At 39.7% G+C, this 27,485-nt stretch overlaps 1 protein-coding gene across 1 annotated transcript; it reads right to left on the bottom strand.

Annotated features, from left to right (window-relative positions):
- Positions 1-927: 927 nt before the first annotated feature.
- On the bottom strand, positions 928-25,767 carry rhoca (ras homolog family member Ca). The gene is made up of 5 exons (XM_049602207.1): positions 25,611-25,767; positions 13,587-13,744; positions 8,410-8,530; positions 6,364-6,494; positions 928-4,688 (listed from the first exon to the last, which is right to left on the bottom strand). The coding sequence occupies exons 2-5, from the start codon at positions 13,740-13,742 to the stop codon at positions 4,515-4,517; spliced, it is 582 nt and encodes a 193-aa protein (XP_049458164.1). The 5' UTR covers positions 13,743-13,744; positions 25,611-25,767; the 3' UTR covers positions 928-4,514.
- Between the last annotated feature and the right edge of the window lie 1,718 nt (positions 25,768-27,485).

Genomic DNA, 27,485 nt, shown 5'->3' with positions numbered 1-27,485 from the left:
ATAGTATGTCGTCAAAAATATGATAAAAACGTCACAGTATAGTATGTCGTCCAAAATATGATAAAATGTCATAGTATAGTATATCGTCCAAAATGTGATAAAAACATCATAGTATAGTATGTCGTCCAAAATATGATAAAAACGTCATAGTATAGCATGTTGTCCAAAATATGATAAAAACGTCATAGTATAGTATGTCGTCAAAAATATGATAAAAACGTCACAGTATAGTATGTCGTCCAAAATGTGATAAAAACGTCACAGTATAGTATGTCGTCCAAAATGTGATAAAAACATCATAGCATAGTATGTCGTCCAAAATGTGATAAAAACGTCACAGTATAGTATGTCGTCAAAAATATGATAAAAACGTCATAGTATAGTATGTCGTCCAAAATGTGATAAAAATGTCATAGTATAGTATGTCGTCCAAAATATGATAAAATGTCATAGTATAGTATGTTGTCCAAAATATGATAAAATGTCATAGTATAGTATGTCGTCCAAAATGTGATAAAAACGTCATAGTATAGTATGTCGTCCAAAATGTGATAAAAATGTCATAGTATAGTATGTCGTCCAAAATATGATGTTTTTATTTAACTGAATACTTGTTAATACCACCAAATAAAATACTAATGCTGTTGGGTTAGGAACTCATGGGTTAATCTATAGTTTTCTTTTTTGCATTAAGGGTTGCTTTAAATATGACCAGTGCATTTTAACTAAGGCTGAAGTTACCTTATAAATGAGTCCATTTCCCAGGATTCCCAGTACAATGTGCTTCTGATCCCAGGACAGAAAAAGTCTCATTTCTTGGAAAAGTAATCCCCAGTCACAACCTTCACTGTGACTTATCATCATCTTTAATGGCATCATATGCAGTAAATCATTTCTGAGAAGAACTGACGAGGGAGAGCGAGTCAGTCTTGTCTCAAAAATAGTTTATTAACAATGTTCATGTTCACTTCAGATCAAACATTCACTACAACACTTTCTGTTTACAAAGCATTATTACAATGAGCTTTTATATAAATCTGGATCCTTTATCATTTCAAATACTTCCAGAGAAAGAAAAGAAAAAGTTACACAACACTGAGCAGAAGCTGATCCCAAAGACGTGTGTGTGTGTGTGTGTGTGTGTGTGTGTGTGTGTGTGTGTGTGTGTGTGTGTAAGCTCACTGTAAAGACCCATGGTTTTCTCATGCAGGCATCGACATCATAAGGACAACTTCTGATATAGCGCGACATTATCTGCATACACATAAACAGCAGTATTGTACATGCTCTTAGTGATATGTTCAAACACGAGGCCCTCTGCTGCTCGAAGGGAATGCTTTCATCATCATGCTGTGCTTCCAGCTGTGGGAGTTATTCAACTATCTCCACCACCTAATTCCCAAGAATTCCTTGGCGTTAAGCTTGTTGAGACCCGTGAACATCATGCCACAACTATGAAATGCATATCTCAAGACCCACGGTTTTTTCATTGATAAAAACCTGTAGTTGTGAGGATCTGAGTCTGTTATGGTGTGCTTGTTGCTGTCCATAATAATGCACAAGAGTTAAAACAGGATCCACTCTAGAAAGATCGGAGGTAACAACATTAAAGTGGTGCTTGTGTGTGTGTGACTGTAATCAGAGCCACCTCTCTGCAGAAAAACTACCATCAAAGCCTCAGTTGAGCTGTGGAAAAGAATAGTTGTATAAGTTGTAGCTTCTCCACCTCAGTTAAAGCATAAATGTGCTTGGCCAGTAGAGGGTATAAAGTTGCATTACAGTATAACAGACACAGATCCTGCCAGCTGGATAGGTTTGTTGCCTTTACTGGCATTGTAAGAAGGTTGCATGCAACATCAAAGATACCACACATTTCAACATCCACCCCTCCTTCTTAGACCAACGGCAACATGCAACCAAGGGACATGTACAGTACGTGAATGAGCAACATAGGCAGGGAACAAGGTGTGCCTGAGGACAGCCGCTGGGCCTTTCAAGCAGTGTATATCAAGACATTAAGATTTTCAGGTCACGATTGAGGACCAGTGGACGGTCTTTGACGGGTCTCTAAAAGCTGCTTTGAAGGTTCAGTGTGTGAGATTGGCGAGGACTGCAGACTGCAACCAGCTGAAACTTCTCCAGGTTAGAATTCCTTCAGTGTTGACTGTTGGAGCCGAATGATCCACAGATGTCTTTTCCTCTCCGAAACAGACCAGGGGTCTCATTTATAAGACAATGCGTAGGATCCATATTAAACATGTACGTATGGACAAAAGCCGAAAATGGTGTGCACCAGAAAATAATTGACAATTTCTACAATCAGGCTTCCACCTCACCATGTGTCACCAATTTCCTGTCTCCAAAATGTCCGTAAGCCTAGGTCAAAGTTTCTCCCATCAAGTCTGTTTTTAAAGATCACAAATTTTGCGTGGGAAGTGGCGTACGCCTCTTTCAGGCCTCGTTTTGTGCATACGCAATGTGTATAAATGAGACCCCGAGTGATTAAAACTTGTGAAAACACTGAATAAAGCATTTTTATGTAAAAAATAAAAATGATTTTGAAACACTTTCCTCGTAGAAGGATGCAAACTATGGTGGCCGATACGAAACCACGAATGGCCCCATGTAGAGCTGTCCGTTTTGTCCATTCTGGGCTACTGTAGAAACATGGTGGGAAACATGGTGATCTCTAGACTAGGATCTGCTCCCTATATAGATATAAACAGCTCATTCTAGGGTAATGAAAACAAGATTCTTATTTTCAGGTGATTATACACTTAAGAAAACATGTCCCCCCTAAATCCAACACACTGAACCTTAAAGTACAGTTCATCGTGGACCCTTGATGATATTCTGCTCCTTTGACTTGAGCCATAAAACATCAAATGTTTCTTGCCAAGAAGCGAAGATCAAGACCGACATAGATCAGGATAAAGACAGACGAATAAACCCAGTTTCCATTTTTCCACAGTTGCACTAACTTTCCTTTGGCAGTGACACACAACTCTAAAACATCAAAGACGATCTTTACGGCTGCAGACAGATGTTTTTCCAGTGATGCTGAAGAAATGTGCTATAAAAGTTATGTAATTTTCCCAGACGCAAAAGCACATGATGCAAATTGATGTAACCTATGTTAACTGCCAAGATAATGGAGATGAGACTGCATTAATGGATAGGATCGTAATATTTATCTTCTGAAGACTTAAAGTTTAGGACACTAATGACACATCCTCCTTAATCAAGTCTATGTTTGAAGCCATTTATAGAAACACAGCTTTGTGAAACATGTCAGATGGGTCATTCTTGACCTCGTCAGTCAGTTATCAGGGGGTGGCGTGGAGCAGCTGGTCTATCTGGTCTGGGAGAGAACAACCAAAAGGCACACCGCAACAGAGAAGGCACCGGGGAAAAACAAACTCCTCACACAGACAGCTCCTCTCAAACATGTAAAGAATGTCACCCGACTGGAAACATCCACACGCCAAGGCCAACAGCTCTAACAAGACGTGATTTCCACGACTGGGCTAACCCGTCCAACATGCGGATTCCAACAGCGGGCGTGACCGGCTGGCTTGAATCGTAGCAGGAGGAGAGCTGAACTCGGTCACCCGCAATAAACAAACAAGGGAGGTTTCTCCAGGCTTTGGCCTTCGTTTCTGTTTCAGCTGTGTCATCTCCCTGTTGGTCCTAACAGCCATTGTGCATAGTTGAGTCATATTGGCTTGTGTCTCGATTGGCCGGTTCTCACCCCCCCCCATCTAGGTCCACTGCACAGATAGTTATGAAGGATGCATGTTAATAATCAGATCTCGTTTGTTTACATGAGGCAGCTACTTTCTTTATCCTCAATGAGCAAATGTTGAGGGAGCACTAACGAAAACGACACAAGCAACCGTTTGTTGTGCTCGATGAGTCACCAGCACTGAAAGCCTTCGTTGTGGCTTTGCTCAGGTTTCACAATGACAACACTAGCTACAGTACAATGGAGAGTCCCTCAGCTCAAATGTTAACTAGCTGACAAACAGAGATGGTGGCGTACAAACTTGAAAGGAAAAAAAAAAAGGCACTAGCTCTTATGGTCAAAGATCAGGACTACCATGATGAACAGAAGTGACACTAACAGGACAGTCTGGATTTTACTCATGGAGACTTTATACAAGCCATGAAGGGTGCTGCTCGCTCAAGCTCGTGAAGAATATTGCATACAAATATGTGCATCTATCACTGCCTCGTTACGTTACAAATATAAAGAAAAACAAGTAGGAAAACATTCTACGGGTGAAGACAGAGTTTGGAAAAAAACAAATGCAAATCAACTTTAAACATCAATTTCTAAACCACGGTTGTAATATAGACAAAGTCCGTTTCCTGTATTTTGTTTGTTTGCATTTGATTCTGCCTGCGTGTTATCGTGAAATGCGAGATACAGTACAAAGATGCCATTTGGTAAAAGGTCAGTCCTTTTTTTTTTCTCTCCTATCGGTCAGTTGATTTGATGGCGTGTGGACTGCTCACAGCAGCGTGCAGCCACCTCTCTTCTTGCGCTTCCTGACCTGCAGCGCCGCTCTGGTGGCCATCTCGAACACTTCCCGAACACCGTCCTTGGTCTTGGCCGAGCACTCCAAGTAGCCAAAAGCGCTGATCCTGCCGGCCATGTCTCTGCCTTCCTCTGTCTTCACCGGCTCCTGCAGGGCGAGAGCAGAGACTGTCAGGGACTGTACAAAAATGATCAGTCATGGGGAGGGACGTTCAGAAAAGAAGGTGGGTTATCTTTCTTTTATTTTCTCTTTTTGCTGAAGGGAAGAAAATGTAATTTTTTTTTTAAGGGTGACTGAATGTCATTTATTATTTTCCCACAATATCTTTAAAAAAAACCTGTAAATATGTCACATAAGGTGACAGTGGCAGCTTTTGGTTCAAATGTAAAAAATGATTGGGATATTTAATAACCATTTTTTGTTTTGTTTATTTATTTATTAAAATAAATTAAATCATGTTGATGTTTTCCTGCTTCTGTGAACTTATTTTTAAAACTCCTTTCTGTAAAATGAAATGAGCACAGGCACTACAAAATGGTGCATGTTATTTGATCGTTGGCTCAATAAAAATACTTGAAAAAAATAAAAAAATAAAATAAAATAAAAAAAATAAATAGATATATATTTATTTTTATTTTTTCATTTAAATGAGAGCTTTCCTTTTAAAAAGTAAAATGTAATAAGTCAAATAATCAAATAATTAGTCAAATAATCATTAGTCAAATAATCAGTCAATCAACATAAAATAAATCTAAACTATTTTGATAATTCATTAACTGTTTCTGCTATTTTTGGAGCAAAAACGCCAAAAATTCTCTGCTTTTAGCTTCTCACATGGGATGAGCTGCTGCTTTTCTTGCTCATATATGACCATAAAGTGAACATCTTTGGATTTTAGACTGAGATATTGTGAATGTGTGTTTGTCTTACTGCTTTTAAACACTTTATATTTATATACACTATACAATTAATACTGAAAATAAATGACTTACCTATCGATAATGAAAATAATTATCAGTAGCAGCCCTAAACATGTTCAGTTCATCTACCATCCCCAATATTTTCTGTACAGCTGAATCGGATGCACCTGTGTTTTTACGCCCGTCTACACCTTCTTAAAATGATGACAAATGTAGGCACATAGGTACAACTTGGAATGAGAGCCTCACTCTACACACTGACAGCTTACACATGTCGAGCCAACAACATCTCTGTGACCATGTAAAAATCCATCACACTTGAACTGATGACCTGGTGCTACTCTTTGTCAAACAGCTCCTGATTTCTACAGAAAGGAAAAGCTGACAGCGGCATTTGAAAGAGCTGGAGAGCTTTGTCAACATGTTGGACCTGGAGACAGACAGAGAATGGGCCACAGTGACAAGCTGTGACACAGTAAACCAATATGCTGCTGTCATTATAGTAAGACTGAGAGGCCACTAAGAGCCTTTTCAGAAGGCTGGCCCCGTTTGTTCCCACAGAGGGAAGTTAACTTTCAGTGACAGGCAGGTTAAAAAAATAACAGGGAGATAATGTTCACCTAATGCTTCCTCTTTCGTTTGACTTTTGCTATTTTCAACCTCATCTTAATAGCACTACAGGTAAAATATGTATGTTTGATTTTGGGGTGAACTGTCCCTTAAAAAACATGCCAACAAAGCAGTTCCCTTAAATAATTCTGACAGAACTTCACAGATTGAACTTCCTTAAATGTTTCCACCCTGCACATGTCCACATTGGTGCCTCAGTATTGTACAGGTGCCTACTTGTGCCCGATTATCCCCAATCCACAGCTGACTGACCTTCAGAGGCTTTTGTATACCTGCTTCATCTTGGCCAGCTCTCTCCGTGTGTGCTCATCGTTCCTCAGGTCCTTCTTGTTCCCCACCAGGATGATGGGAACATTGGGACAGAAGTGCTTTACCTCGGGCGTCCACTTCTCAGGGATATTTTCTGTCCCGGGAGAGAGAGAGAGACAAGAAGTGAGCAGAAAGACTTGAGAACAGAGAGAGAGAGAGAGGAAGGGGGGGACTATAAAAAAGGACAGGCAGTGCAGAGTCACGGCGCAGAACACTTCTCATGATGGATTGCTCTGCAGACTGCTCCAGGCAAAGATGGTTTTAGCTGCACTAATCCTACTTCCCATCAAGTCCATTAAGGCATTTAACAAACAGCTTGCTTAGCTGATATGAACTGCCTTGATTCTGTGAAGATAAACACGATAACAAAATATCACATTTACACAGTTTACAGTCACACATTTTATCATATTAGTCGGCCGTTTGTGCTGCTGCTGTTGATCTCATTTAGACTGTACATGAGAAGACACTACAGGTGAACAAGGTACATTTTTTGAATAATAAAATAATTGATACCACCATGAAAATTCCCAGAATGAGTACTGACATTAAGACGATGCATTTTCTAATTAAATATGGGCTGATATGCAGGCATTACCAGGACAAAAATTCTAAATATTGGGTAAGCCTGGTTCAAAATTCTTGTTTCACTGTGTTGACATATTAGAGTCAAAAGATTTTTAAGGAGGAGTTTTGGATATCTTTTTTTATCACTCCATGAATCAGAAAATCCTGTCGACATTTAGAATTGATTTCAATATCCTCCTCCTTGTATACAAAGCCCTACATGGGCTGGGACCGAGCTACATTGCTAACTCCTGTGTTAACTATTTGCCTCCAAGAACACTGCGATCAACTGCTGCTGGTTTCTTGGAGGTTCCCAGCAACAGGTGGAAAAAGATCAGGGATGCAGCCTTTGTCAGTTATGCCCCAAAGCTATGGCACACACTACCTATAGATATCAGGGGAGCTACCTCGCTGAATATTTTTTAAAAGAAAGCTAAAACGTATCTGTTCACTTGAGCCTTCAACTAGCTCTGACGTTCCTTGCACAGGTCTGAAACTCTTTCTTTTTACGCTTTTACTTATTTACGCTTCATGCTGCTGCAACGCTTTTAAAATCTTTCTTGATTCTATGATTTATAGTTTTACAATTCTATGATTTTATGAATCAGTTCTGTTTTATTTCTCCTCTATTTTCATGTGAAGCACTCAGTGCTTATACTGCCCTTATTGTAAAACACTGCATTTCTTGTATGAAAGGTGCAACATAAATAAAGTTTATTACTATTAACAGCGATAAATAAGTCAATTTCCGCCATGTTTTTAGAAATTAAAATGTCATATAAATCTGGCTATGAATGATATAATCAAGAAACTGCTATGCAAATAATTTCAGAGTACAGACAGGAATAAAACTGTAGTTTTTTTGTGTGCAAGTGCTGCTGAAGTTGAAATTTTTGGTTCAGAGTATGAGACAAAACAGCCTTTAAAGATATATATTGTAAAATTAATTAATTAAAGACACTAGGGTAAAAATTTGAAATTGATATCACCATGAAACTTCCCCAGTTAATTACTTACATTGAGATGATTCTTTTCTCGATTACAAGTTTTCTGAAATTTATGATTAAATATTTAAATGAGGCATTATCAAATTAAATATGCCCTTTTTTTGCATAAAATTCAAGACTATAAATCCAGTGTTAAATAATTCTCTCCATAAGTCTAAAAAGAGACATGTTATACAATCAAAATAGCCCACATTCTCAAAATTGACCATTCATTCATCTTCTGTAACCACTTAGACTGTAAAGGGGCACCGGGGTGCAGGAGCCTATCCCAGCTGACACTGGGCGAGAGGTGGGGTACACCCTGGACAGGTCACCAGACTATCACAGGGCTCAAAATAGACCAATGAATGAAAAAACTGTTTTCACCTGAGTGTCTCGCCTAAAATACAAACACAAGGTTTTAACAATAGCTGCAGTGTGTCAGCATTTCCTCACCTAAACTGTCTGGGCTGTCAATGGAGAAACACATGAGGATGACATCTGTGTCAGGGTAGGAGAGAGGCCTCAACCTGTCGTAGTCCTCTTGGCCTGCAGTATCCCACAGCGCCAACTCCACCTGGCAGAAATCAGAAGAAAAACAGTGTAAGAAGCAGAAGACAAAATACACACACTGTACACAGCAGTGGATTAGAAACAAAGTGATTCTCCTGTTACTCCTTATTATCTCCATGGCCCAGCTGTTCAGCGGCGGAGTTCAGCTTCCAGATCTGATCAAATCTTGAAAACAGGTTGTTCAGAAGAAGAAAGAATTCTGACATCAAATCCAAATCGGATATCTTATCCAGTCTTGGTCCTGATCTGTATCAAACCTTTGGTGCATGTTGTGCAAAACTTTTACAAGGACAGGGTTACATTTAGGCTTACCTTACCTTATTTAATTCTAACTGACATTTATCACTTTATATTAATTACAATGACACAGTCAAAAGTAGTTCCAATAATCGCATTCCCCTTCCTGTCCTCTGTCTCTTCAAAATAAAAAAATATGCAGCAACCCCATGCTGGTTATTCCACCTGTTGTTCTTCACATAGCTAGTGCCCTAAATTATGATGTGTAGTCCCATTTAAAGCGTTGGTTATCCAGTTTAGGTAATCCTGAAATATTTGTATCTGGATCAGGGTGATCCAATCCATCGTTGCCATCATTGAAATAACAGAGCAAAAGTAAGATGGATTAGCTGATCCTGGGAAAAAACATGGGATTTCCAAATCATTCTGATCCAGATAACTTTATTTTTACAACTGGGTTCATGAGATAAAATAAGATAAGACAGAACTTTATCAAACCCAAAGGACTGTGCCAGAAATTGTTACAAAAAACAAACAAACAGCAGAGTACTAAATGTAAGGTGTATAAGGAGCAAAGCTAACACAAGTGCCTTAAAAACTAACAATAAAAGTGAGATAAATTTAGTAAATAATGACTCATTCATCATTTTGTTGAGCGTTTTGTAATTTAATCCCTTCTCGTGGGCTTAAAATTAAAATTAGCTGTGCACACAGAGTTGCTCGCTGTTCCAGATGACTACACAAACATTAAACCAGTCACAACATCATTAGTGATGACGTTTCTTTTCTCATCCTCTGAGAGTCGTGACTGTTTAAAGTATGACGAATGCACCCCGAGGCAACCAGTGCCTCTGAGTATTCTTCCCAAAGGCCGCTGCTTTAAATACCAGGGAGTAAATAATATTAAGATTGTTTAACCTCGGGACATTTATCTCCTCTTGACACACATACCTCGCATCCCGATCATAACTTTGTGTGTTTTACCCCGGCTGCATTCCTTTTTTAGATATTCGCTTCTCATCGCCGCTGCAGCTCTGACCTAATCAGCTTCATAAGTCTGTTATGTTCTCAGTGTTGTGGAAATGAACTCGGGGACTGGCCTCATCCCATCACACCACTGATTAATTCAATTAGGGAAAGTGGGAGATTAGCAAGCATCAAACCAGATACCTTCTGTCCCTGTACGGGCATTAACAGCCGCTCTTCACCCGGCTCTCCGCTCTTTAGCTGACTCACTGTGTTCAAGAGGGGGAACTTCTGCAGAAGTTTTAAATACTGAAAACTTTACTGAATGACAAAAGATCCTGGTGTGCCCACAGAGAGCGCAAGCATCAATCCCAAAATAGAAGTTTGCAGAGGATGGGAGGTGGCTGCACACTGTTGAGACTGCATGAGCAACCGGAGCGCTCATGTTCCCACTGGACTTGTGAGCTGCAGACGTTGGGGAGGAAAAGAAATAGGGGAAAAAACAGCTATTTTTAGAGGCTGCCCAATCCGCTGGAGGTGAGAGAGAGAAAATGTCTTTATCCCCAAGAGGGAGGGAGCTCAAATTTAGGGGCTGAGAAAAGAAATCTAACGCTGCTGGTTGTATAATGGGCTAATTCTTATGGGGCTGCTGTCCTTTTTAAAGTTCGAGGGGGGGTAATTCACTCATATCTTCACCAAAATGATCCCCCTCTAGACTGATGTCCATCATGGATCCCTAACTTTATATTTCCTCTCCAGAACACAACAGTTAACCTCCTCCTCGCCCCCCCACCCATCTAAGTATGACCAGGACAGGAAATGAGAGGCGTTTATCGGGCAGGAGGGTCCTGGCGGGAGGAGAGGGATTGCCGGGAGACATCCCTGTTCCCTGTCTGAACAGGAAGCTGGGAAGTAGAGTCATTTCCTGTTTTGCCAAGTGGTGATCCTGCAGCGGTGGTCGGCTCAAGAGAACAAAACCCTTTGACATAACACGCCATCTGCGGCTCAGACCCGAGCCTCGCTGACCGACTCCCCGTGACTCAGATTCAAGACATCACGCACTCTTGGGCGCAGGACTCTAACGTAGTTTGGTTTCATAACTGCATCTAAAATAACTCCCTCTTTACGCTATAGTGCAGTGTGAAAATTACAGCTGTGAGACTCGGATGCCCCAAAAAAGACGATGATTCATTGTGTCCCAAATCTCAGATGACTGCTCACGGTACTGCCCTACAAAGACAAAAGATCTGAACTCACAAGAGAGTACAACTAAAAAAAAAATGACTTTAAAGTTGTTTTGGTGTCCAGCTTAATGATTTGTAGACATTATTTTAAAAATGTTTTGCTCAAACTTGACCTCTGACCCTTATTGGAAACTCGGCACTCTGCCTTCGCATTGTCTGCAAATAATAAGAGGTCATGGCGAGGCAAAAGGCATCAACTTCCATTTGATCTCTTTTTGTTTTGATTACAGTAAGCGATATACTGCGTAATAATTATGACCTAAATAGAATCTAGTGATATATCATGAAACTATCCACCTTATATGATATAAACAATATAAATCAATCTGTTTGTAGGGTTTTTTAAAGAAACACTTTACCCTCCTGAGACTTGAACTTTTGTTTGGTATGCATTTTTAATTTCTCCTAGCTATTTAGGATCAGTAGGACCTCAGAAGTATAAAAACTAAACACTGTGAAGAAAAATTAAGTCCAAGTGTCCTAAAACGAGACGACAGTAAAGCCCCAATGTCTTCAAACGAGTACTTCCTAATTAACAGCGTCTTAGCTTGTTACTGTTGCTAAAATTGGTCAAATTTGTTGCCCTATCAAGCTTCAACCATAAAATGTGATCAGGTTTTGGACCTTGTTTGCTTTAGTGTCGGGATCAGCTGCAGACTGACTTGGCAGAGATGGCTGCCATCTTGTTTTTACATGGATTAGTGTATTGGGCTCCTACTACCACTTGGTGGACCAAAAAGTGTCCACGAATGAGGACAACAGGTCTAACTTAAATAAAATGAAGCATAAAGTCCAGTAAACCAAGAATGTGATGTCCTCATGAGGACGCAGGGTCTCAGGAGGTTACTTTATCTTTTGATAGTATTATATATTACCAGCTCATATCATTAGGACCAGACTGGGTGAACTTGTATTTGTATTGAATTAAAACAAAACCTTACAGTATTATTTTTCCTAACCCTCCAAACTGCATGTTGCACCTCCAAACACAGTAACTTCATTTGTGGGTTAACAAAGCATCCTAATCGCAATGAAACAATAGGGAAACAAAACCCACTACTTTCTACGAAAGACAACACAGGAGACACAAGATATTTGTCTACATAATAGAGCAGGTTTTAAAATTAACTTTTAACAAGAAGGATTTCAGACAGAGCACCTGTAACCAGCTGCTAAACCCCTCCCCCCGAGCTTGGCAGCCATAACTAGGCTCAGCAGCAGGTCTGTCCAGCTTTGGATTTCTACATGTTAAGGAGGTGCTCATGGGGCTGCAGCGAGACGGATAGAGTGTATATGAAGAGTGTAAGGAATCCACCAAACAGTGTGTTTGTCTGCTCTAACTTAAGATGCTAACTAGCTTCTAGCTGCAGTAGTAACCTAACCCAGCGATACTTCCAAGGCCGAGTGTTCAAGTTAATTCAACTCAATTCACTTTCACTTTATTTATGCTGAAGGACATTCTTGTGCCAGAGAATGCTTCACATTTCCAGTATTGTAACCACACTCTAACATTCACAACCAGAACAACCAGTGGGTTCCCCAGGTCAGGGTCACTTGGCCCAGTTTTAGAAACAGTAGAGTATTAAATATCTGGCAAAATATACAAATATACAAGATAAGAAGTGTTTTCAAGGAGCAAAACCAGTGCCTAATAGAGTAACAATAGGAGTAAGATAAGTACAAGAGTTACCAAAAATGAACTAAAATCGTGGAGAAAAAAAAACAGACACCTGATAATCAATGTTATATTGTATATGATATATTGATGGAGAAATGATATTGCACACAGAATTCTACAGTATTCTGTGGAGTTACAACTATTTAAAAGAGTCTTGCTCACAATAGCACATCCACTGGGCAGTATATCCCAGTATGTGAAAGCTGATTCTGAATGCCAAGGGTGCAGGATTTGTTTCAGCTTTAGGGGCCAGAAAATTTTGAGTATCAAACACTTAAATTTCCTTCATTCTGGTGAATTTATATGCACAAACTGTGCCTTTTCTGCATCGGATCATGGTGTTAATGTCTTTAACTTCGTCAAAAAAAAATCCTTTACTTTAATGTTTTTATTGGGTGGACGAATGCACATATTCTAAATACTGCATCCCAAAATCTGTTGGCAGCTCTGTTCTGCTCTTTACTGTGTTTAAAGAAGTTTGCACTCCAGCAACCTGAGCACACATTACTCTGGGTACCAAACACATCTCTAACTCTAATAATGTTAGAAGTGAAAACACTGAAAATCTGAAAATACAATACAATATAATTAAATATCCGAGTAAGAAAAGAAATGATAGAATTAAATAAGTCTGATCTATTATTTTTTCACTATCATATCTAGCTATATGTTGCAACAGTGCTGTTTCTATATTTCCATATTGTCTACATGGATCATCAAATGAGGATACTGATTTCTCTACCTTGAATCTGCAGCTTTAGCCATCTAGTGTGTATTAATGCCCTCTTTTACAAGACTCTCCTTATAAACAGATTGGTCAGTTAGGTTGATTCATATCACTTTAAAAGGCAGCACTGGAAAAAAATGGAAATGGAAAGACTTTCTATGTGGATGACGACATCTTAACTGCTCAGATGGGCGTCAAATGTACAGACCTGTTTTCCATCAACCTCGATATCAGCGATGTAGTTCTCGAACACTGTTGGGACGTAGACTTCAGGAAACTGGTCTTTACTGAAAACAATGAGAAGACATGTTTTCCCGCAAGCTCCGTCCCCGACAATCACCAGCTTCTTCCGAATGGCTGCCATCTCTGTTGGGGAAACGAGAGGAGGGTTTTTACAAGAATCTGTCACATTCACAACATTCCAAAAGCGAAACAACAAGACTGCTGCGTGTCAAATTTATCAGCAGTACTACAAAAGACAAAAGAAACTTTTAAGCCGTCATGGGAGATTTCGCTTGTCATACTGCAGGAACAAACACAGTCACACTTTGTGTATTGTACACTACGGATATTTAAATTATTTGTAAAGATCACAGGAACACAAGATAAGATACAAAAAGTTTTTTCTGCTCATGCCGAGTGGCTCCACAGCGGCCGCTCTGACGTCTCTGACTGACAGTGCTGCATTGCATTACACCTAAGGGAACGCTCTCTGAACTGCTGTTGTCACAGACAACTGCAGTCACAGACCTTGAATCCCTGATGACAAATCTAGACTACAAAGCTACATGAAGAACAGAGGGAAAGGAGGAAGATACTGGAGGAGGAGGAAGGGGGGGTTGTTGAGACAAGAAGGGACATGAAGGAATGCGCTATCAGGCTCCTGCTCCGCCCTGTTAGTTTCCCTCTGCAACGTGTGTGGAACAGAAAAGCGTCCGGGAAATCAGAGCAGCTGGTGAAGTATTTGCTGGAGAACAAAAAAGTAGACAAAACTTGACCCTCTGTTTGATCTCTCCAGATGCTTCTCCAGGAATACAACATCCTAATTCTCTCAAAATTACCTAGCATTAAAGGAACAAGAGCTAAACCTGCTGCACATATGCTGCTCCAGTGTGAAGATGTAATTGCTTACATGGGGCTCACAGAGTTATGAGCGTGTGTATAAACTGCAGAAGAGGAAAAAACATGCAAGTATTTACTGCTAAAACAAAACCATGTCAAACAAAGGTGGCTGCGGGGTTACATTTTACAACTACGCTTGAAGCTTTGCTGGTTTCCCGTGTACAAAATACAATCCATAAAACCAAGAGGACAGAGAACATTTCTGCAATAAGCCCAGATGAGAACAGACTGGTTTAGTTGGTGCAGCCTGTGTGGGGGATGAGTTAGCAGTGCAGCTGATGGATGAGCTGGAGCCCTGCTGCCTGGGAGCAGCTGTGCATATAGTCATTTGGCTCCTCACCTCATCCACTTTCTGCCAGACAGTCTTGACAGCAATCCTCTTCACGAGGGCACCCACTTATCAGGGGAAATTAATCTTTCAGTGCTGCTGGCGAAACTTTTGAGTTGAGTCTGCCCCGACGCCCACTTTTAATCTCTGCCCGGACGCATAGCAACAGCGGACCTGTCGGTATGCAACGTCAAATAACAAAAAATCATCACATATGACGTGAGGTTATTAGTCAAACTATTGTTTGTTTGGTTTCGTAACAGATCTGTGGATTAGTGTCACCAATTTCATCTAGTTGGCTGGCTAAAAAAAATCATTTCATCCATGCAGGGCTGAGGGATTTGTGCAAAATTAATATCTCAATCTTCTGACATTTCGAAGCTAATACCTGCCAGCATTTGCAAAGTTTTAACAAATTATTAAACTGAGTTCATGTTTCTGAAGAAAACGAAAGGGATGCCATATATTACACTAACTAAAATAATAGTTTGACATTTTGGGAAATATATATATTTGCTCCCTTGCAGAGAATAAATTATAAGATTGATGCCTCTCATGTCTGTACAGAAAATATGTAGCTATCGCCAGCAGACACTTAGCTTAGCACAAAGACTGGAAACAGCTGGCAGATGGATGTAAAGGGAAAAATGTCCTTCCCAGTTTCCCAAAACCCAAAGCGAGGTCTTGTTTTGTCCAACAAACAGTCGTACAAGACAAAAAGAATCCAGGAAATACTCACGTTTGAGAAACAGGAACCACAAAATTTAGTCATTGTTTCCATAAAGAATAACTCAAAGATCGACTCATCACTGCAGCTCTGCAGCGATACTCATTTTAAAGGGACAGTTCACCACAAAATCAAAACTACATTTTTTTTTTCTCTTGCCTATAGTGCTGTTTATCAGTCTAGATTGCTTTGGTGTGAGTTGCCAAGTGATGTCTGCCTTCACTTAAATATGATGCACACTTCCTCCTGCACGGTGATCTGGTTGTCAGGTGTAGTTCGGCAGAAAGAAAATAGTTCCTTCGTGAAACTGCTCACATGAAGCTCAGTGGATTATCTTGAGTAACCCGGTCATGATTTCTGAAAAGAGACAATGCTGTTGAGTTTCTCAAATGTATTTTTTGGCACGTTGAGCACCACAAGCTGAGTGCCATCTAGTTCCATTATACTGGAAAGAAGGCAGACATCTCTGTGGTCGATATCTCCAACACTCTGCAACTCACACCAAAACAATCTAGATGGATAAACAGCACTACAGGTAAGAGGAGGAATGTGTATTTTTGATTTTGGGGTGAACTGTCCCTTTAAAAAGTGAGCTGCAAAGTGAGCAAAGAAACTCAGGAAAGAGTAAAAAGCAAAAACAAGGATACAAGAGGAGAGACTGCTCCCCGGCCCTGTTTCCATGGATATTTAGACTTGGCATAATCAGTAGCCACACTGGAAATTTTGGGTGTGTTTGCCTGTTTGACAGTTTATAACATCTTGGGTTTGTTCCCCCCTTATGGGAATACTGGTCTGGTCATGGTTTGTTCACATTTTCTTCCTCGTGCCCAGAGCCCCACTCCCTCTGGTGCAGTGTGTTTGGTTTCAGCCACACAGGTTGAGCCAAAGACTCAAGTTTGAATTTAGGCTGCTGGAGCAAACACTGGGTAGTGAGCACACTCCTGTTGTTTCTACAAGTTTAATATGTATTGAAAGACAACAGCCCAGTATAAGGAGGAGGGGATGACACCTAAATAAGATGGCTTTCCACTGCTCCAGACCAACAAACAACAAAAGTGGGTGTTTTTTAACAAGAGGTCGGGACATTTGTAGCGACAAACATGATCTTTTCCTGACCCTATGTGGTTTTTGTGCCTAAGCCTCACCACACATTAATCACAGTGTTGTCATAACATAAAGTTGAAAATTGTAAGTTTAAAAATATCCGCTACATATGAAATGTTCCAATGTAACATATCTGTGGTTTGCAAAAACACAGTCAATGTCAACATTTATTCTTGCTTGAGACAAACAGGCAAAACCCCTGAATATGATGTAACACGACGGCCAAATATGATCCCCCACTTCAGCTGCAGTTGCAAAAGATTCGACTATTATGAGACTATATTCAACAAAAGACAGAATACTTAATGAGAACACAGACTACGTCCACTTTGATACTGAAATCTGGAACAGTATCTTTTGATTTCCAGGGACTGCCACCTGGCCCAGAGACGGCCTGAACTATATGATGGGTTCAAAACCGAGCGAGTGGGAGACAGCAGCACCGAGGCCTCAGAGGCTCACCCTGTGAAACAAAACAATCCACTTCCTGTTCTGTGCAGCCCGGGAGGAGCTTTTGGCTGCAGTTCTGTTTGGACAGGCCTCAGCAGAGCCGGGACACGGAGAGGGCTGCCAGAGGCAACGCAGCACAAGCAAGCACGCAAGCATGCTTACTCACATATACGTGCACATGTGCACCGTGGCTCTCTTTGCACAATGATAGTTTGTCATTGGTGGCAGTGATATCGGGAGCCAATGACTGAACATCTTGACACATTGGTTGAAGGAAATTACGCGTGAAAATGTCCCATATTGTCACAAACTGTGCCCAATACTCAGGACGTCTATGACTGATGTCCTCCATTTAGGTGCTAATGGATACTAATGACAGCAACAACTGAGGAGGAAGTTTAGCTGGTTGTCAGTGGTAACAGATTTCACTAGCGCTGTCATCCAGATCAAACCCATTCATTATGTTTCATCCAGCATTCATCCTCTCCACATTCATATCCAAGCCTGATGCAATCAAATATGTGAATGGGAACCACTTATCTGCAACCAGTATCAGCTGGCTGACCTCTGACCTCCACACAACAGAATGAAAGCGAAAGGTAACGCCGAGAGATTAACCGCCTTCATGAAAGCTGTGACAGTAGCAGGCGCAGTTCAGCATCATTCTGTCGGCTACATAACCATCACTCAGCTCAGGGTGCAGACATTTTCATTTACCTGTCACTGTGACTCCACATAACACAACTGAGATTTATCCAGTGGCGCAAAGAGGAATGCTAGAACATATTCATAAAGTCTTCAATCACGCAGAGGTTGACTGAGGAGCAACTGTAACTGTGAGACAGCAGGAACACCGTGTTACTTACAGGCTAAAACATCTAAGAGACACAGTGTAAGGAAAGATAAAACAACACTGAGCTGACTGAACTTTAGTTCACTCGTCTGACTGCAGTAAGTCAAAACACAGACTGGAGAACAACCTGATACAGTGATATAAACTATTTATATATTTTTCCTCAATCTTTCAGCCATGGTTCCAACATTTTTGGTTCTTGACCCTCTGAAATAAGCATTGTCTAAAGGCCGTGTACTACTGTTTATCTCACAACCATCGCAATGGAAGATAAAATAATTCCTGGCATACTATCTTTCCAGAGTTGCAAAATACTGTATCATAGTATCATAATCCGATGGAACGTGTTTTGGCGACTGAAAGTCCTTAAATTCACAGATCTGTTGCTGAAACTGAACTTCCTCGATTGTATTTCATGACTCAAAGATACCTGAAGCAACATGCGCCAACCAACACAGCCCAATTTCAGTCTGAACGCCCGTTAGTACGACTCTCATCACAGGCTGCGTTAGGCCTCTGTCTATAAGTTATAAGTAGTCTGACAAAAGATTGATTCTCCTTTCTGAGAGTTTTATTTGAACACAGGCCTGAAGGGGTTGACCCACAGGTTACAAACGACAATGGCATCCTTACTTTCTTAGTACAACAAAAACAATTATACCATTCTTAAGTCAATACAGTGAATATGAAGCAACATGCAACACAGCTTAGCTTAGCATTAAGACTTTGAACACGGGTTAAAAGCTTGCTTGGCTCTCTCTAAAGATAAAGTATGTAATCCACTGACCACCACCTCTAAAAGCTCACTAATTAACCATAGAATGTATATAAAGATGGCAACGTGTCTCCTGCCACTGTACAAACATGAAGCCAAAATATCCTGCATACGGCTGCTGCCATCTTGTGCTAGTGACATAATTTGGAGCCAGAGTCTGTGCAGCAGAGATCTGGGCGGTATCCAGCCCCCGCCAACACACTCATCCAACCAATTGTGAGTAGCGCATTGATTGCAGGCAAACCAATTTGCTCACATAGTTGTCAATCATGACTTAAACTCTGTTTAATAGCATCAAATAACTAATTAAAACCAAAAACAACACAAAAACAAATATTACTGAGACAAAAACTATATAAAATGACAGAAACCACATTTGGGAAAACTTTATTTGATGTCAAAGGTCAAAGGTCAAAGGTCAAATTTATTTATATAGCACATTTAAAACAACCGAGGTTTGCCAAAGTGCTGTACAATCTAGAAAGCACTAAAGTATTAAAATACAACTATAGAAATAGAAAAATACAGTATTAGAGCACGCAAGAGTAACAATAGAAAACAAAATAAAGTGCACAATAGTCACAAAATTCAATAAAAACAGTCCATACATCGGCAATGTTCGGCTCAACATGCGTCAAATGCTAACGAGAAAAGATGGGTCTTCAGCAACGACTTAAATATCTCAAGAGTCTGATGTGTACTCTGAGATTTTAGTTTGGCCCATGTCTCATCTGCTAACATGGAGGAGGCGGGGATTATGACCTATACTGCAACCAGCCACCAGGGGGCAATCAAAAGGTTTTGGCTTCACTTTTGGGGAGCTGTCACCTTGTCCATCTTTATTATGGATTATCTATGTAATTTACACATTATATAATATTTTTTTTAAAGTCTGTACACACACAAACAGAGGTAATGCCATACTACTTACAAAGACTTGAATTAAATACATTAAATAAGATAATTTCATATAATTATTTTATGTAATTAATACTGTCCAGTAATTGTACAGATCACTTTTATTTTCCCCTTTTGTAACATCCAGTTGTAAATTCCATCATGGAGGATGGCAAGAAGTTAAGAGAGCCTCACCTAATTTGATCATCCTGCTCTTGTCTACTAAAATCATAACTGGTTTGTTGTCTGCCAGATTCCATGTGGACGCAGCATATTACTTTGCCAGGAGCCATAACTTTGATCATCCAATTTTAAAGAGGGTCATTGTCATTAGATTCACATCATCTACATAGAGTTTACATTTTTTACTTACTTGGCTACAAAGACACTATCAAATGCTGTAAAAAGAAAACCTCTATGAGGTCAGCTAGCGTTGAAACAATTTCACGGTTCATCAATGAGTTAATGACTACAAAATCTATCACCAACCATTCTGATAATCTATTAATCGCTTAAATATTTATCAAGCAAAGTTATATTATTAACATGTAAATCTTTTGGGGTTTTGAATTGTTGGTAAGACAAACACTTAGCACATCCAATTGTAATCAAGGAAATTGTAGTGGACATTTTTGGAGTGTTTATTGACTCAGAAATTATTTAAAAATATTGCACATATTAATTCATAATGTTCAGAACAGAGTAGGTCAAAGTTAACAGAAATACAGTACAGTATGGAATCCGTCACAGTACATCTGAGTTTACTGTGTCACTGAGCAATAAAGCAGACAAAGTGTAAAGTAAATGCTCTCAGACTCAGGAAAGCAGACATAAACTTGATCCAAAGAAAACATGAGGAGCCATTAAAATACATATGAAAGCAAAGCACCTTTACTTCCTACAACTATCTGAGCAATGCCCTGGGTTAATGAACACACCACCTCTCTGTCTCTAAGGAGGTTTCCTGAGGCTTATAGGGGCCAAAAGGAGTTATGCAACAAGCTGAGCAGAGTTAGAGGAGAGCAGAGCAGAGCGTGACCCTGAGGTAGAGCTGCCGTTCAAACCTCTATGACTTTTAATTCAACAACAACACCGAGCATCGACAAACATCCAACCAATAAAAAAGGCCTGCTGTTCCTGAGATGATGATGACTTTTTCTGTTCTGAGGTCCTGCAAACAAGCAAACATATTACAGGAAATGAGGCCGAGCGTGATTGTTTTGCTCGTCTAAGAGGCTTCACGGGGTCGCACCTCTTTCTTTTATTCACAACACTAGACCCAGAGAGCCCGCAGTTACAGATCAGCTGTTATCAACATTGAAAAGTTATTTCCTGGCTTTTTTTATGTGTGTTGCCACTACACAGGGGTTGTCAAGGGGCGCAGTCAAACTTTGGTTGTAGATTACAAGCTTCATAACTAACAGAGCAATAAAACCAAGGCCTGGTTTTCACTGTTTATCAGTTGGACAGATAAACATTCACCTAGAGATTACAAGTCTAGTCTAAACCTCTGTGGAACAATGCAAAACTTTACTACAGGTTCAAAAAATGTACTTCAAGGATGTGAAGTTTTACAGAAATGCCCTCCAGTAGCTTTGGCACCAACTCATTTCTAAAAAGGAATTTGTGTTTTTACAACTATTTTTCACGAGAGACACGAGCTAACAGGCTGATACTGCATTTTCACGAGGAAAGAAACCTTCAGATGTGAAGGCACGCAAGAATTTGCCTCTCCTCTGCGAGTCTGTCAGTCTGACAAATGGGCCAAAGTTCATAAACTTGCAGAGGTTGTGGCTGAGACAGGCAGCGTGTCTCCGCCACCTTTAACCGGGTATAAAAACATCTGACAGGAAGTAACAGACATCAGATGACATACAAGATCAGACGTTTGGTGACGACTCAAAACCTAATCTTACACGAGAGCTTCGGGCCGTGTCAGATCGAGCATCTATGGGTACAATGTAGAGATTCCTGAGTGTAAGCTGTGGACTTGAGTGCATAAAATTGAAAAGTGAGTGCTGAGCCCTGTTACACAACAAGAGGAGAATATACAGAGGATCAGGTCAGCCTCTTACATTCTTTGGGCATATGTTACAAACACAACCAGCTCTTTAGTCTCACTGAGTCATGGATTTAGTGGTACACCCATGGAAATAACCAAATGTCCCAAAACTCAGCCAGCCCATGAAATAAAACCAGGTATGACATCTCCTTTAAGGACTTTGGAGGACATAACCCTTATCCATACAAAGAAAGAAAAAAAGATTCTTAACTTATAATAAGGGAACTTAAAGGAGATTTTTTGAGGAAATAACTTTGAGGAAATACTTATTTGCTCTTGACCAAAGTCGGATGAGAAAATCAGCACCACTCTCATATGTCTGCTAAATATAAAGCTAGAGCCAGTTAGCTTAGCATAGCATAAAGAAGTCTCAGCTGGCTTCCTGGCAACTACAAGGCAAAAACAAGACTAAGTCACTGCTCCCAGCCAAGAAATAGGCCAGTAAATAGAGTGGAAGGAGTCCTAATACACAGAAATAAGTTAGCATGAAGTTTTGGTTCCCTAATCTTTAAGTCAACAGTTTTTTTAATGGGTTTTCAGTTAGCTGCTTAAAATAAGGTCTGTGGTTAACACAAGCTTAAGAGATTTCCACACTTTGTTCCACAACATAAATATGTCAGTGAATACCCCACTTGTGAATTTGGAAGCTTTTACGTGTCTTAAAAAAAGCAGTTGCTAACAAGTGGCTAAATGAGTCATAACATCGAACACAGCTTTCCAGCCTTGTTGACCATAGTGTAGTTTGTTTAAAGTGTTCCTATCATTTACAGTCCCCGGCATGATAGCTTTCCAGAGTTGCAAAAGACCGTATCATTGCATCATAAGTTACTGTAATGTGTTTTGGTGATTGACAGTCTTCAGGTTCACTGATCTGTTGCTAAAACTGCACTTCCTGGATTGTATTTCACAGAAACCTGAAGCATCACGTGCCGACCAATGCAGCCCGATTTCAGTCTGAACGCCTGGTAATACGACTCCTGTCGCAAACTGCATAGTTGTAAACAGTCCAAAAACAGGAGAGATTCTCATTTCTGATACTTTCTTTGAACACAGGCCTGAAGTGAGGGGCTGACCCACAGGGTGCAAACCACAATGGCATCCATGACTACAGAACACCATAATGTCGAACATGGCTTTACAGTCCCCTTGTGGTGGCAACGCTGAGGTCATGTGATCATAGTGTAGTTTTTCATAGTGTTTGTATCATTTATAGCTAGTTAGCTTTTTACTTCTACTAATTTGCGGAGATTATCTTGCTGAACAAAACCTTTAAGTATCATGAATGTTTGTTTGCCACAGCACTTCTTTTCTGCAATAATCCAAAATTCAATGGAAAACTCCCATTTGCTTTTTGACAAGGAAACCAGGGCAATGCTAATTTTCGTATCAGTCTAGAAATAAATGTCATCCCTGCAGCACTCTATAACCCTCATGGATGAATTAAAAGAAATGGAAACGGGACTTAAGAATAAATAAATGAAAACTGCATGGCAAGTACGTAGCTAAACATTTTTTAAAATGGTGGTCAGCGGCTACAATGTTTATTGGGCTAACAGGATTTTTTCATTGTTGTATGACTAGTACAAACTGTACTAGTCATACAAGTCAAGGCTAAATGGCGGCGCTGCATCCTACTTTCTTTATACATCCATGATAACCTGCCATAAAATTTCAACTTGTTGCTTTGACACTTACGTTTTTGTTCAGATTAAACTAATGAATTAAAAAAAGTTAATTAGTGAAGCTAGTTTTTCCCCCATTTACAGTCTTTATGCCAAGCTAAGCTAAACTTTATAATTACCGCACCAATACTGAACTATTCCTGAAAATCCACTGACATCACTATGACTGGGCCTAACAACTAGAGCTTGTCTAATCCATGTATTGGCCGGCCATTTACAAATTAACGGCCCGCAGCCCGGCCACTTTTTAACCGCTTCCGTCAAGCAGCGAATGAATGTATGAATGTATAAATACACTAAAGGAAGACACTTCTGCTCTCAAAGCCTATTGAGAGGAAGTAGGGCAAGACAAGAGAGTCGAGTCAGCTGGTGGCAGCTGCAACGTGGTGACTAAACTCAAAGACAAGAGGCAGAGGATTCACCACAGAGCTCTGAGAGAAGCGACCGACACCTCATGACTCACTCGGCAACTCAGTTCATCAGCAAACAAACCAGATCTCCTCAGCCTGAACACATCTGTTCCTCCAGGGACGAGCGCAAGGGCCGCGACTAATGATTCTTTTCACTATCAATTAATCTGCTGATTATTTTCTTCATTAATCCATGAATCATTTGGGCTGTGATCTCAGGAAATTGTTTAAAATGACTAACACAGTTTCAGGGTGACAAGCTGAAACTGCTGGTTTGGTCTGAACAGCATTCAGAAAGTGAAACAGATTCTGCTTACTATCAAAGAAGACTGAAACCAACGGCATTTTTTACATTTAAGAATCTGGGATCTGCAGATTTCAGGCTTTTTTGACCCCAAATTCATCATCAAAATGGATGCAGATTCTTTGTCCCTCGGTTTGTAGATCCAGTTTGTGAGGAAATTAGTGGTACATTAATTGAAAAGTTGAGAAACAGAATATTAAATCAACAACAATTTGCTGACACTAACAACTGTCCATTAACAAACCAAGCACTCTAAAGATTTCCCCTCATGCTCAGTTTAATTGTGATGTAAACTTTTTACTATTTACTGACAGTTTATGGATGAAAAAAGAAAAATTAATCAACAGATTCATCAATAATGATGGCAAATACTAGTTAGAGCCCTAATATATACCAGCAGCATTACATTTTGAAGACACTAACGCACAAGTGTGTAGTTGAACAAGCTGATTTTGAGTATATGAAACTAAAATTTTCCAGTTTTCAGGGCTGCAACACTTAATTATCAATACTTCAGTCGAATCGATTGCTTTGATTGTTTAGTCTAGCCTATAAAATGTCAGAAAATAGAGAAAAATGTCAATCACTGTTCCCCAGAGCCCACCTTGCCTTCTTCAAATTTCCTCTTTTGTTCAAATACCAGTCCACAATTCAAAGATATTCAAATTATAATGACATAAAACGCAGAAAAGCAGCAAATATACACATTTAAGAAGTTGGAATGAGAGCATATTTGGCATTTTTGCTTGATAAATTACTAAATTATTATCAGAATTGTTGAAAAACCGTTAATATTTTTCTGTCAGCAGCTAATGGAGTCATTGACTAATTGTTTAAGCACTTATAGTTTTGCTGCCAACTGTATCAAGAATATTTTCTGCATGAAAATACATTTGAAACAGGTCGTATTAAGAAGGATGAGGGCAATTATTATTAATTTATGTGAATTTTAAGTTATCATAAATGTGACCTTCCTGTTTAAATCAGATTAAAAACCCTTTCTCTAACATAATTAAGCCAATTTGGGCGTTTTAGCCTAAATAAGTCACCAGATTTCCTCCCCCTCGTGTTTTGTTGTGTTTGCAAATCATTGCTGGCAGTTCAAACAACGCCCTCTGAGAGCTGGGAGTCTTAATAATGAGGAAATTAAGAGTTCCCAGGAATAGAAATGGCTCATTAGGAGATTTGCCATGCGGAGTTGCTTATTGAGGTCGCAGCACTTGGACACACTGTACATACCAACAGGATCTCATCTGCTGCTTTGACTTTGAAACTACCAACAATGAAGCTATCAACAGTTGTACAGAAACACGCCCTGACAACTACACTCACACTGGATATAGACTTCATTACAGCCGGGGATTAAAGTCCTACCTGAGCAGGGAAATAAGGCGAGTGTTAGTGTGAGGACAAGCCACCACCTTGTTCTCTCACCCAAGTAAGTGAGCCATAATTAGACTGTCGACTTGTGTCAAATAAGAACATTGAGTCAAACTACAGCTTCCGTTTCATAATTACCTGTCAGCAGCCAGATGAGAGGTTTTTATAAATATTAATCCCCGCTTGCTCTTTCCTCTTGATCGTGACACACACATACACACATGCACACACTCACTTCTTGCTGCAGTATTCGCTAATTTTACAGAGAGGGTGCTGAGAAACGGGGCAGGCGAGCAAGATCCTCCCACCGACACGGCGACAAGCTAGGCTAGGCTAACTGACTACCGCTTCCGGTTGGGACTTTCAAAATAAGAGAGGCAGGTCGTTAAAGTAATACATGGTGATCCTCTATACACAAATAAATAAATAAATAAATAAATAATAATAATAATAATAATAATAATAATAATGATAATAATAAGACACTTTTTTCCACATGTATAACACCTTGATGCAGCAATTTTTTACACTAATTATTTACAATTTTATGAATGATTATGTTGCCTGTTTTTTTTTTGTTTTTATTTATTTATTTTTTTTTTTTTTTACTTTCCTGTTTTATTGACTAGTTGGCACCTAATCAGATGCAGCACTCCTAATTTCCTTATATATTCTTTGTACAATGACAAGTAGGGCTTTCTATTTCTACTCTAATAATATATATATATTATATATCTCAATATTATATTATTATATTATGATATTAGCCTATATATCATCTTAAATTTTAGTTTTAAAGGTCCCATATTATGCTCATATTCAGGTACATACTTGGATTTTGGGTTTCTACTAGAACATGTATACATACTTTAATGTTCATGTTGCGTGTAATGTAATTTTTTACATGCTGTTTGCCTGAATATACCTGTAAGGCCCCGTGGGCCAGCTGGGAGCACCTGAGAGCGCTGTGGAGGTGCAGCAGTTTCTAAGCTGAGATGCTTTGGTTGTGTCTGGTTGCTATGATATGGAATATCCGTGTCAGTAAACATGTCAGCACAAGGTACTTGCTTTGGATGAGGGGAAGGCTGAAGCATACAGGGAGAAAGAATGGAGGTGTTGATCTGTGTGGGTTCATACAAGGAAACATAGTTTAATATATGACGATATATTATATTAATATATATAATATATATATACCATATAATATATTACTATGTAACGAGTGCAGGGCTTTTGAAGACAAGTAAATATTCTGTGCAAACTAGAATGAAGCTGCCATCTACATTGTGCTGCTGTGTGCACTGGTTTTGCTGAGAATGTGAAGACAACAGGGGTCCAACAAATTGTTTTTAGGCCTCGGCCCAAAAACAGGTTTAATCAGCCATTTTTATTCCCCCCTTTACCCTCACTGACTCAGTAGCTCCACAAAAAGCAGACTCCTCTTTTTTCTTTTTTTTTTAATGGAAACAGCCTATCACTATAAAAATAAATACACATTTACATTAGAAATGGCTCACAAAATATTTAAGCATGTCACACGTGTGGCCACACCTCAGCGACTGATGTCACAAAAGCTGTTTGCCATCGGCTGTCAAAGGGGAAAGAGCTGCTGTGGCATAATTGCTTCATTAATTAATTGTTGGTATTAATAATGATAAAAAAATAATTGAAATTAAATATTGAGCTCACACACTCATTCCATTTTTCCTTTAAGTGACATTAAATGTTACACTGTTATTTTGAAGGCTACTGCATGTATTTCCGGTGTTGTCATAGTTACTTCTTGACTAACTTGACGGACCTGCTGCAGGCGCCCGAGTCACACAGGTCCCTCCTCCCCTCCCCGGTCAAAGATGACATCATCCGTAGTACAAGAAGACTCGTGCAACAGGAGGGATGGGTGTGGATCTCACCAGTGTCCCTCTGAAAAAAACACACACAGTTCATATCCGCACAGGCAGACTGCCAGGTGTGTGTTTGTGTCTCATTCCAAATATGACCTAAACTGGACAC

The sequence above is a fragment of the Epinephelus fuscoguttatus genome, linkage group LG1 (assembly GCF_011397635.1).
Source record: "Epinephelus fuscoguttatus linkage group LG1, E.fuscoguttatus.final_Chr_v1".
In the NCBI taxonomy this organism is placed as follows: Eukaryota; Metazoa; Chordata; class Actinopteri; order Perciformes; family Serranidae; genus Epinephelus; species Epinephelus fuscoguttatus.
The sequence above is the reverse complement of the archived record's forward strand: the minus strand, read 5'-3'. Positions and strand labels throughout refer to the sequence as shown.

Excerpts from the sequence above, each read along its gene's own strand:
- rhoca (XM_049602207.1), bottom strand. The coding sequence starts at position 13,742 with ATGGCAGCCATTCGGAAGAAGCTGGTGATTGTCGGGGACGGAGCTTGC. Across the intron at positions 6,495-8,409 it reads TGACAGCCCAGACAGTTTAG|AAAATATCCCTGAGAAGTGG; the intron begins GTGAGGAAATGC and ends CTCCCGGGACAG. Across the intron at positions 4,689-6,363 it reads AGCTGGCCAAGATGAAGCAG|GAGCCGGTGAAGACAGAGGA; the intron begins GTATACAAAAGC and ends CTCGCCCTGCAG.